At 38.3% G+C, this 12,386-nt stretch overlaps 1 protein-coding gene across 1 annotated transcript; it reads right to left on the reverse strand.

The window, feature by feature from the left end:
• Positions 1-1,417: 1,417 nt before the first annotated feature.
• On the reverse strand, positions 1,418-3,477 carry LOC104437714 (gibberellin 3-beta-dioxygenase 1). Its single transcript, XM_010050716.3, has 2 exons — positions 2,924-3,477; positions 1,418-2,182 (listed from the first exon to the last, which is right to left on the reverse strand). Exons 1-2 carry the CDS (start codon positions 3,409-3,411, stop codon positions 1,603-1,605), a joined length of 1,068 nt encoding a protein of 355 aa, XP_010049018.1. The 5' UTR covers positions 3,412-3,477; the 3' UTR covers positions 1,418-1,602.
• Between the last annotated feature and the right edge of the window lie 8,909 nt (positions 3,478-12,386).

The following is a 12,386-nucleotide window of genomic DNA, read 5'->3' on the forward strand; positions in this document are numbered from 1 at the left end:
ATTTATTTGACCTAAAAAAAAAAATAATTTTAGCTTGCGTAAGTTGACCCATGATCCCCACAAAGTCCTATGAAAGGACTTGTAGCCAGAGGAAGGTGAAGACAAGTTTGACTATGCAGTCTTGTCTCGTTTCAAATTTACGGCTTTTGACTTGTCGTGACAATTATCTTCTTTCTTTGCCCTCGTATATCGTCCCTCTTTTTTTTTTTGAATAAATAAATAAAAAGTTGTTTGCCCACAAAATTTGAAGGTTAATAAATAATTTGTTATCATGACATTTGAATTTTGGACCTTAATTAGTCTAGACTATTTCCAATAAAATATAAGCAAATCATTTTGTCACGAATCATTGATTGAAGTTCACTCATAAAAAAGGTGAGTATGCACCCAAAATTCCTCCGGTTGAGAAATGCTTCGATTTGAATATGGCATTACCATTTTCAAACAAAGTGTAGCCAATCAATTTGTGGAGGCTCAGTTGATGCACCAAGGCTTTTAGTTATTTGCCATTCTTAATGTTAGTTACCTTTGTTGTCTTTCTTGCATAAGATCAAGAAAAGATGGCTGTGATAAGGGTGAAAATCAGATCGAATCAACTCAGGAGCTAGACCACACTAGCATGAAACCATTGGTTAGAGGCCTAGTATAGGAATAGCTGGTTTGGTTTCCTAGAACCGGTCTAGGACCAGCTCAATCACCAATTCCAAGGCGAGAACCACTAGTTCTACTTGGGAATCAATTCAACTAGTTCAATTCCTAAATTGGATGAATTCTAAACCAATTTTGAAGTTTCGTTTAGAAAAAAAAATTGAAACACATCAATAATTGAGTCATGATTTTTAACATGAGCAAAGATGATGATCACTTGACCAACGAATGCTACTGAAATAAAATGGTACAACTTGTGTGTATGTGTGTGTGTGTCTCTCTCTATATATATATCATAAGAATTTGCCTTTTTAATTAAAGTGGGACGGTACCTGACCTTAAAAGGCGGTTCAATCTGATTGGAACGAGCACACATCTGTCCAAAAATCTCTTAAAGCGTGGCAATCGCATCTTTTTCATCATTCGCTGATGCTTGACAAGATAAAAATGTGCTGACTACAGTGGCGGGGCAGAAATTCCAATCGCTGAACAAGAGGCTCTCTTTGTCTCATTGTCACATGGGTTAAGAAAGATCCGAGCCCCAGCATGATATCAAAACGTGTCCGACTGTTTCTTCTTTGTCCTGATCTTTTCCTTTTGATTTGTAAACATGAGGCAGACGCAGTTGACAAAAAGTTTTCTTGTGGATTGTTTATATAATTAGGATTCCAACCAGCAGGTTCAGGACAATATTTCACATCTCAAATGCTTCATTTAGGTTACGGCGACTTCAATTTCCACCCGCTGAAGCTTTGCAAATTAACTTCCATATGCACAAATGTGGAGCTTTGTCTTTTTCACGAGCGGCTATCTATCGAGACGCGAGCGTGTTTACATTATTTATGGAATAATCACGCGTCATACGCCTGACTAGAAACTAATAACAAAGATCATACTTTACAGAGAACACGACAGGAGGGGCAAAAAAGAACAAAGACAATAGTTGATTCTTTATCATCTAATCCTAATCATAGAGAGTGCCTTGTCAAGATTCTTGGCCTTCATCTGAACGTAATCCTTCACCGTGATGGACCGGAACCGAGCAGCGTCCTCTTGGCCTGAGGTCTGTGTGAGTCCATGAATAGGGCCGACGTGAAAATCCGTCGGGGGTCCGTAAAAGTAACCGACGGTTAGCCGGTGCGTATTCTCACTTGGGATCACCCGGTGAACGACACTAGGGAACATGGCATTGGACATGATGTGGAGCATGTCACCCACGTTCACCACAAGTGCACCGTTCATGGGAAACACGGGAACCCAGCCTCGGCCTTCCCTGTGGACTTGGAGCCCATGTGCGCTGTGGTTTTGGTGAAGAATTGTCAAGAGCAAGGTATCGGTGTGCGGCGCGAGTCCCATGGCCTGGCCTGGATCGGGACACCGTGGGTACGAGTTCAGCTGCAGCGCAGTGCAGGCGTTGCTCCGGAGCCGCGGCCAGTCGACATCGTGCTCAGATATGCCGAGGTACTTCAGGATCATGGCGAGTAGTCTCTCTGAGAGCGCCTTCATTTTGTCCTGATAGTCTTCCATTACTTCACTGTTGTACGTGACCCCAAGAAAACACGAGAGGACAAAAACATAATGATGCCCAGTACAAGCAAGATCAATAATGCCAACGATACCAAGACAAGTCTATTAAATCTGCATAAAACCAAGTTTTGTAAATACATTTTTGTATTTATAGCATTATTCATAGTGGAAATCACTCCTTCACTAAAATAAGAAAGTAGTATTGAGCATATTACAAGCTTTCGCTGGAATTGGCTTATTAGATCTGCAAAAGCGATAAAAACCTACGAATTTTTTGGCATCACTCCGTAGTAAGCTTGAATAACAAGTTCTCTAATCTTTGATACATATGCAGCTCCCTCCCCTCTTTTAGCTCTTTGATTTTCAGGTTCACTAGAATCACAAAGTCGACTACTTTCTGGAGGAGTATCTGAATCTCTAGAAAGAAGGAAAGAAGACTGTTCAATTTAGTAATCATGCAAGTAAGTATATAGGGAAAAATAGGTAGCTAATCTTTTTAATTTGCCTTTGGTGCTAGAATGGTATTGAACTAGGTTCAGGAGTGAAGTAGAACACCATATTCCTCGCACTCAAAGAGTAATTATCTACTTATTGGTTTATAAAGACTTTTTAAATTATCACCAAAATTTAATGAGAGATTTCTCCAGCCAAACCCTGGTTCTTCCTAGTCATGCCTAAATAAACCATCTACCCACTCATCACCTTCTCCACGTGCATGAACTGACCATGCATGGAAGTTACCACTCACCAAAACTTGCGATACCCATGAGGCCAAACCTCCCTAGCATGCTCCAATGGCGATCCCATCATGGTAAACCCTTCATGCCACATGAACTTGTTGAAGAACGGTGCGATCCGAGCGACGCCATAGCCTGTAGCTCCACTGGGGGACCTGAGGGCCTTTACCTTGGCTCTCGCGGGGAGCGTGAAAAACCGCCAGGCTTGCGACTCAATCTCCCTCAGAAGACTTGAAGGGATTCCGTGGTTAGTGACCTGGAATATGCCCATAATTTTGCAGGCATGACCCGCCATTTCGATCGCATCCGGGCTATCAAGATCGATGGCTGGAATTGAGAAGTGATCGCCATCTAAATTGAACATCCTCCTTGGAGACTCATCGTCCGATTGAGGCCATGAATGCGATTGCGGCACTTCTTCAACAGAATCAAAGTCTATGGGGATGATGTGCTGAAGATGGAGAGGTGTCTCTGTGTAGGCTTCAGAGAGAGTAGCCATGAAAAGCTGGAATTTGAAAGGAAAATAGAAGCTAACAAGGAAAGATAGGGTTCTTTATATGGTCTTCTTTCATTAATCATAGAAGGTTATATATATGGACGCCCACTAATGGAGTGAGTATATTAATGTAAACATCTGGTTCAAATGTTAATAGGGTTAAAATGGGGCCGGCTGATGGACAGAAGTGGTGTCTGGATGTGGTTTTGGAAGGATGTTGGGGAAGGTGGAATAAGACAAAATAGTGGGCAGAAAAAAATTGAAGAAATTGTGGCGTCTCAATAAGACTCCAAACACTTTTCAGTGTTTACATGACAAGGCTGTTTTTTCCTTTCTTTCCTCTCTTCTTTCTTTGCGCTCTCGTGTGGACGATAAACACATGCTTTGTCCACTAGTGGGAAAGAGAAAATGGACCCACTTAAAGGGTCTAATTGAATAGAAATACAGTACAAACTTGTTATCTATATGATATGTACTGGAAATTGGGCAGAATTAATCATACTACATAAACTAATGTGTTGGACCATGCACTTTTTCTAACAAAATCCAATACGGTCTTAATTACTATATGTTGACTTGGGATTGGAGTTAATTTAGTGAAAGAATTTAGGTAATTTTTTTTTTCATATGTAGTTACATAAAGTACACATAAGATTATAATCAAGACGGGTCGAGAGTGGTGTTGAGGTACTTGTACTAGGAATTCAAGGATGGGACAGTTATCATTTTAGAGGAAATTTCAAGGTGGGGTTGGTTGCCATGCCAAACTGGTCGAGAGTTGACGTTGCTTCGCAATGATAGTTATACTAGGTTGAAATTGGTTATTATGCTTAAGTGAACTGTATATCTCATTCAAGAAAATGAATACCCAAGCTAAATTGGGCATGGTATGATCAATTATGAGGATGTTATTTGACATATTGTACTTGAAAAGAATCTATTGAGGGAAGGTTGGCTTGATAATCAGAATCACCAAGCACTATAGGGCTTGTCTTTGATGAGGAAACTTTGGGCCTGACAAACAGTATCAGAGTGGGTTTCCCAAACTGTATGGCGAGTGTTGAGAAGAGATCTATTGTCATGTTTCCAACAAGAAGAGTCCATTGGTTTGCTAAGATTAGGAGAAGCCTAGTAGGCAAAAGAAAGTTTTGCTGAGGGAGCATAGTTGGCTTGAGATGCCACACTTTTCAAGGAGAGCACAAGTAACTAAAGATTTAGGAATAACTTTGATCAAGGGAAGCAACTGATGGAGTGGAATAGCTTGTTTTGTTGTGCAAGCATTTGCCATTCATGTGAGTTTGAAGGAAGTGATGGTGATGGTTAAAGAACATAAGGAAGTGATTGAATAGCTTGCAATGAGGGCTTTTTAGAAATTGAGTGGGCAAAGTGTCACTGTCCTAATTCTCCCATACTGATGTGAGTTGGAAGTGGGTTTAGTGGCATTGGTTTGAAGTATGAGAAATGCAAGAGGTACAACTTGTTTGTGGGAGTAGCATCAAATTGTTTGTGCTAGGAATCCAAAGAAGGGATGACCATTATCTTGAAGGATCTTTGTAGATGGGTTGGCCTCTCATTTGTAACTGGTCATGAGCTAATGTCATGCTTCTAATGATGGCCACGACAAAGATCCTTAATCTCACTTGAGAGATTGGATGTACAAGTTAAATTGGATGTAGTACCATCAATTGTGAGCTTAGGATTTGCCAAATTGTCTAGGTTGAGTTGGTGTTTTGGCTCATAAGGTGCTATAGGGGTTTGTGCTCAGCCAAGAAACTTTCGACCCGTGACACAAGTGTGAGAAAATGACGACTGGTGATGGATTAGGATTACTCCCTTAGTATCATGTGAATGGACCAACAACTCAATCAGTTCCTAGAGGCACCACACTAGGGCAACATATTCATGTGCATACATATTTCATATTAATTTGAGACCAACATTTAACTTTTACAGTCAATCGTCAACGAAATATATGAAATTTATTCTGCACACCCAGTAGCTTTGATAGTCCCTTAATATTTTGAAAATGAGCAAAATCAAATTGTAAGTTCTGAAAATATACGAGGAAATTATACAGGGTTAATATTATGAAATGCCCTACCAAACTAATTTTTTGACCACTAAAGACCCCAAAATGGTACGCTTATGACAAATTACTGTCAGTTAGTTTCTATTAAATTTTATCATCAAATTGATAAGTTGAATGATATATGGTAGTTAACAAGTATACTAATTTATAGGTTTTACTCTTTGTTTATTACATGTATATCAGTTTGTGATTTTTCATGATATTATATCTAAAGGAGAGTAAATTTGTTACAAATATACTAGTTCAAGGTTTTTGGTAGTCAAAAAATTAATGCAGGGTAAATTACAGGTGTACCAATTTGGGTTTTTCGTGATATTAAAAAAATCATACACGGTATATTATGAACAACCCTTTGAAACTAATTTTGTAATCACTAAAAATCCCAAATTGGTATACATGTGGTAAATTTAATGCTAGTTAGTTTTCGTTAAATTTTAGCATCGAATTACTAAGTTGAATAACACGTGATAATTGACAGGTGTATCAATTTGGGGTTTTACCCTTTGTTTATTACTGTATACTAATTTGTAATTTTTTTTCATATTAATCCAATTTAACAAAAACTAACGAAAAGTAAATTTCTAATTTCTCAACAAATGTACAAGTTCGATTTTTTCTTTGTGGTAAAAAAATTAACCTTTGGTAAATTTATTATAGGTGTACCACTTTGGGATTTTTCGTAATAATAACCCAATTGATACAAAATGTTGATTTTTGTACATTTTGAATGATTTGAGATGTTTCGCCTTAGATTAAAGTCAAATTGCGTGAGTAGTACTAGGAGTCATTCGATTAAGCAACGTGCATATAGGGGTAATCTGCACAGTTCTATATGCTGGCCGATTTCTCTTGGTATAACAAGTACTCTTCAGTTTTCAACTAAATTTTTGGTACTTGTACATATATATTTATTTATTTATTCCATTATCAACCCACCCAATTTTACTTGTGCTATATTGAAATTAGGTGAAATATGGGGAAAGTGTAACTGAGACCAAATGATCCGTTCTCTTATGCTGAAGGCACATAGAGTGCGTTTGGGAGAATTTTAGGTTTATGACTTTTAGTATCAGAACAAAATTCTTGGATTCAAGGTGTTCCAAAAATAAAAATAAAAATTCAAATAGTGTTTGAATAGTTGGCTCTTGGTACATTCCAGTAAATCAGTTTTTTTTTTTAATGATCTAAAATTACAGGAAAAGGAATAAAAAAAAAGAGAGGAAAGCAATTATTGCAACTTGATGAAGGTCGTCTAGAGGCCATGAGACCTGAGCAAGGCTCGTTGGGGTTGTGCAACCTCAGCCAAGGAGGCGCCAGGGTCGCTTGAACCATGGTAAGATAGATCTCGTTTAGGTGAAGTTTGCCAGTGTTGAGCAACCCTTGGCAAAGCTTGCTAGTGTTGCTTTTGGTGGCATCATGCAACCCTTGTGCGAGGGGTTAATAAAGGTTGCTGGACCTTGGCAAGGCATGTTGAGGCTGTGTGACCTTAGACAAGGCTGCTATGTTAATCGACCCAAGGTGAGACAGATCTTGCTTGGCGAAGCTTGTTCACATTGTGTGTCCATAGGCAAGCTAGATTTGGGGCCCGACAAGCTAGACTAGAGACCGGGAGACCTCGGGACGGCTCGTTAGGGGTGGGCAAACCCAGGCAAGGCAGCATTGAGGTCGCTTGACCCAAGGTGAGGCAGATCTCGTCTAAGCGAAGCTTGTCGGCATGAAGCAACCGTTGACGAAGCTATGTCGGTATCTCTCTACCTCCTCTAGAAAACTTCCCAGTCATGATTGTCTTTGTCTCCATCTAAGAAACACGAGTAAAATAAGAATATCAATATATTAGTGTGAGTAAAATTGAAAGAAGAAAAGTCGATTCAACCCATATAGTAGCATTCCAAAAATGATAAAGTCCAAAGTTGGGGAAAGGTGGGCTTTTGCCGTGAGCCTTGAGCATATTCAAAGCTCGACTTTGTACGATTGTGTCACCTAATTCGATGGCCTCAAGAGGTCCAAAGTCACTTGTAAATGCTGCGCCAAATGTGTCCACAAAAATTGACTTTTTATTTCTTGAGGCGTGAATAAAGAAGAAGTGGAATTTTAAGGCTCATTGCCTTCTTTTGAAATTCAGAGATGTCGCCGACGGCCAAGGTCAAGTTGGCACATCATGATCTGACAAAGCGTTTTCCACTCCCATTTGTAGGGCATTAGAAATTTCTTCAGCTTACCTAGATATTGCCCACGTCGCGGAAGATTTTGCTTTTCTCCGAGCCTTTTTTTCCTTTCGTGATACATGCGGATTTGATTATTCTATACAGATTGGGGGATCACCGTCGAGGGTAGAGTTTTGTCTATTTAGATTACTTAAGAGGTCTCCTAATTATGATGATTATTCGATCATGGTAGGATGAGGAAACTGCCGTGACACAATGAGATTTGTTGGGTGCTCTAAAAGAACTCAACAATTGACATTAAGAATTAAAAAAAGTAAGAAAAGCGGAGAAAACATTCCTTTCATTGACAGCTGTGATAGAATTTGTTTTTCTCTTTTGAGCTCATTCCGACAGGTCTATTGACTCTAGTAATTATCGAATTTCAATATGACGAAAGAATTTATTGTGCCCAAAAAGATTAGTTGCAATCTCCAAAAAAAAAAAAAAAATAGGCCAACAATCGAGATTATAAAAAAAAAAAGCAGGGTAATTTTCATTCGCCAACATTAAGTCTGATGTAGATCCTCTAGTTGGAGCTTTCCAACCCAAGTTATAGAACTTGAACCACAAAGTTTTGAAGCATAGACCGATCCACACGCTTCCTCCCTACATTAGAAATTCCTTTCCACGCGGGTCGCGATGACCAAGCAATTCCTTTACGCACACAGTAAGGCCACATTGACCAAATTGCATTATTGTGGATTCATCCTGAGATTCTTTCTTCCCTCATAACTCGATCTAGCATTGTCATCGAATCAATTTTTTAATTTTTTGTGGGATCACTGCCTGTGATATGATTTAATATATAAATATTCTATCACTTCTCTTCATGCTTAGTCTGATGTTTTTGCTTAGTACCAAGTGAGGAAATATTTCGTTGAGGAGACAAATGAGGCCTTGAAAAGATTCAAACTTGGGGCCTTTTGCTTTGATATAATGTAAAATTTCGTGAGAGCACCGTCAAGTATTCTAAAGAAGTTAAGTTATAGTGTGGTTTAATATTTAAATATCCAATAAAATTTTATTAATTACGAAAAATAGAAAAAACTTTGAGTTATAGAGACAATAAATTATTGAAATTTCTTCTTGCCAAAAAAAAATTATTGAAATTTCTAAGACTTCCACTTGCATCGAGTAGATAATAACATTTCGTAGGCTCATTTTGATTGACTATATCAATTACACTTGGAGATAAAAAAAAAAAAAAAACTTCAAGATATAGGTAGGATGATGTGGCCAAAGGCTTTGTATAAAAAATTGGACTTCAAAGTGATAGAGCAAGAAAGGTGCTGAGATAACAGTGCGATATTCGACTTCGATACAGAATCGAATTTGACCTCGTTATAGAAGTCAGTAAAGGAGTGGTAAAAGACATCAAGGAAACATTGATGGTTCATGTTGCTTCGTTGGTCAAGTTGCCCATATTCTAACAACGCCATTCGACAAGTGTGAGGAGTGATTGCTAGAATAAGAGAGCTCGGATAAAGAGCAATGAGCATCTCCTAGCAATCTTTTAGCAAGAGTGAATTGAATTTCGTACCGAACATGAGGAGAGCATTCTTGAAATATATATATGAAATTGAAATTAACTTTAAAAAGATGCCTTTTAATGTTACGAAACTTTTAGCATTAGAACTCTAATGTTAATAGTGCTGAGGTGAGAATACTATGAGGGAAAAGTACTACTGAGATGAGTAACCTCCTAGAAAAGTGCCTATTATTAGATTATTAATTCACTCATTCAAATAATAGTATAAGCTTTTTAAATAATTAGTAATGATTCCACAAAATCCGACATAGTACCAGAGTAGAAAGTCCCAAGTTCAATGTTACAAGGCTCCTATTTGCGATGTTTAGGCCAAAATACAAGCATATGAGTGAGTGTTAGAATATGTAAAAGATCAAATATCGCATTCATTTAATAACTTAAACTTTTAAAATAGTTTATAATGGTTTCACAAAATCTCACACCTACATACAAAACCGTGAAGTTCGATATGGGATGGATAAAAAATAAACAATATCTCAGGTAAGTGAATCCAAGGTGCCACCCAAATTGATAAAACAGTACACTGATTAAAGAGCATATTGGGCAAATGCAATATAAGCACATGCTCATAAGCTTATCAAGGGCACCTAGCAGTCAACGATCAATAATGTAATGGTTACGACACTTGGCCCCACTTGTAGCCAATGGCAATCAAACAAAATCAACTATAAAATTAAATAGAGAAGAACTCAAGTGAATTCTTGAAGCCTCACATAATCTCACCAACTCAAAATAAAATTCTCTCTTTTCTTATGATGAATAGACTCAAGTATCGGAAGGCCTTTAGGTCATTAACAATTCTTTAAACGATCAAGAAGCTCCGGAGGACCGAAATTTAATCTCCGATTTCGTCAAATGAAAAATGCGGAATTCACATTGAATTACCAATTAAAGATAGAGGTAACATATTATAGTATAGTAATTAAATTTTTAGATTACCTCAACAGTGAATTTAGCCTAAACAATAGCTTCTATTACTCTATCAAGGCAGATGATGGCAAAAATGTTCTTGGGCGGCAATTCTCAATTGTCGGCATAAACCCAACTAGTGGAAAAGCCTCAAGGAAAGGCGGGGCGGATGCGCTCTTTAGTCACATATCAGCTTGACTTTAAGGACAATTGACCTTTGCCCCAGATGAGCTCTAGCATCATAGACCTAATGAAGAGCTAGTCCTTGATTTTTATACGCAAGAGTTGGATCCCCTTTTTTATAATTTATTTTTTGGTAAAATTCAAATATTGGACATTCGGTTTCAATTTCTTTCTTGAAAAAGTTGGTCAACACCACTTCTGTCACATCTTCTACTCTTTCATCATTTTACTTAACCCCACCCAGCAAAAGCGAAGAAAGACGAGATTGAGGAATGAGTGGTTCTTGAATGTGCTCGACACTGAAAGATTGATACAATGTAAGAATCGGAGAGCCTGGGAAAGCATTCAAGTTGGGCTTCTCTTGCTCTGGCTACTTATTAAATTTTGTTTTTATGCAGATTTCAAGTTGCTTAGATAGGCTTAAGGCGCGCATGACAATCATTTTGTTCCAGAAATAGTTTATGGAACGAGATAGATTTTTCTATTTTTATTTTTATTTTTAGAAGAGTTTCTAAGAAAAATAATCGATTAATAACGACACAAAATTTATACTTTAAAAATATAAATTCGTTTGATAACGATACAAAATTTTTTCATTTCGGATGACGGCGGATCGGATGGCGGTGGCGGCGGCCGGCGATTGGTGACTAGCGACCGGCGGCGACGGGCGACCGGCGGCAAGTGATCGGCGACCGATGATCGGCGGTGGTGGAGGGCAGCGGGCGGTGGCAGTAGGTGATTGGCGGCCGACAACCAGCAGTGGTGGCTAGCAATCGGCAGCAGTGGCGAGGGTCGGCGGTCGGCAGGTGATCGATGGACAATGGTTGGTGGCAACGGATGAAGGACTGGTTGACGAACGATGAGAAATTTTTTTATTTTTCACAACTGTTCCAGAAATAGAGAAGTAGAAAATTTTAACTTCTGATTTCTATTCCAAACCTATTTTTGGAATATAAATATATTTTAGAAATAGAAAAACGGAATAAGTTTATCAATTAGATTTCTATTCCAGAAACAGGTTTGGAATAGAAAAATTGTTTCTGCAATAAAAATTATGGTTTGTCATGCACCCCTTAGTGACTGGGCCACTTTAAGGTGGCTTGAAGTCCAACAAATGTGAAGGTGGTTTCCGGGAAGAATGACTTGAGAAAATACTTTTGGAGTTAGACGATGAATTCGACTTTTAAGTGCTTGCCGCCTTTTTTTTTCCTTCCTCGTTTGGGTGTACCTGGGTAGGTGGTGCGTTTGTCGGCTTTCGCGCACCTCAATTGGTCGACATCCCGTAAATATTGATCCGTGGAAGGGTTGAGTTTCGCATGCTGCACGCACAGACCACATTTCATAAGCTGCATATTCGTGTTCAGAGCATAGTGACAGAGACGTCATGCTCAGATTCGAGACGACCTTTGCCCAGATCTTACTTATGATGTTTTCATGTATTATGCCGACACTTACTCTTGCTTTGGTGGCGTAAGGAGTAGCATTTCTACAATTAAGACCATCATGCTTGATATGAGTCTCTCTCATCATCATATTCATGCACCATACATATTCTGTCCCACATTACACAATTTAGTCAGGCGAGATCCGAAGCGTCCTTATTGGAATTGTGAGACATAAAAAGTTCAATGAGAAATTATTTTCTATTTTATGGTTACGTCGTACATTATTATATGTAAGGAACATTATTTGAATTTCTACGGCAAACTAAACTAGAGGGAGATTCATGTAATGTTAGACTTAGCTGAAGATTTACAACAAAAAAAAAGTTTGTTCTTGAAGAAAATGAACATTAAAAATGAGGAAATGGAAGGAGATGAACATTGAAAAAGGAAAAAAGAGAGAGAGAGAGAAAAAGAAAAATTTAAGAGGATTCAGCATAGTACATGAAATGGCCTGTTTTGTTTGAGTTCTTTCAAGTTAAACACTTGCATGTGTCACGTAAAATGGCAAACGATGGCTGAATTGTTGCCATGCTAGTATTTTCAAGCAAAAATTGATTGGAATGACCAAATTGAGATTTCACTAAAATGTTCACGACTAC

The sequence above is a fragment of the Eucalyptus grandis genome, chromosome 3, assembly GCF_016545825.1.
Source record: "Eucalyptus grandis isolate ANBG69807.140 chromosome 3, ASM1654582v1, whole genome shotgun sequence".
Lineage (NCBI taxonomy): Eukaryota > Viridiplantae > Streptophyta > Magnoliopsida > Myrtales > Myrtaceae > Eucalyptus > Eucalyptus grandis.

Excerpts from the sequence above, each read along its gene's own strand:
- LOC104437714 (XM_010050716.3), bottom strand. The coding sequence starts at position 3,411 with ATGGCTACTCTCTCTGAAGCCTACACAGAGACACCTCTCCATCTTCAG. Across the intron at positions 2,183-2,923 it reads CATGGGTATCGCAAGTTTTG|TGAAGTAATGGAAGACTATC; the intron begins GTGAGTGGTAAC and ends CACGTACAACAG.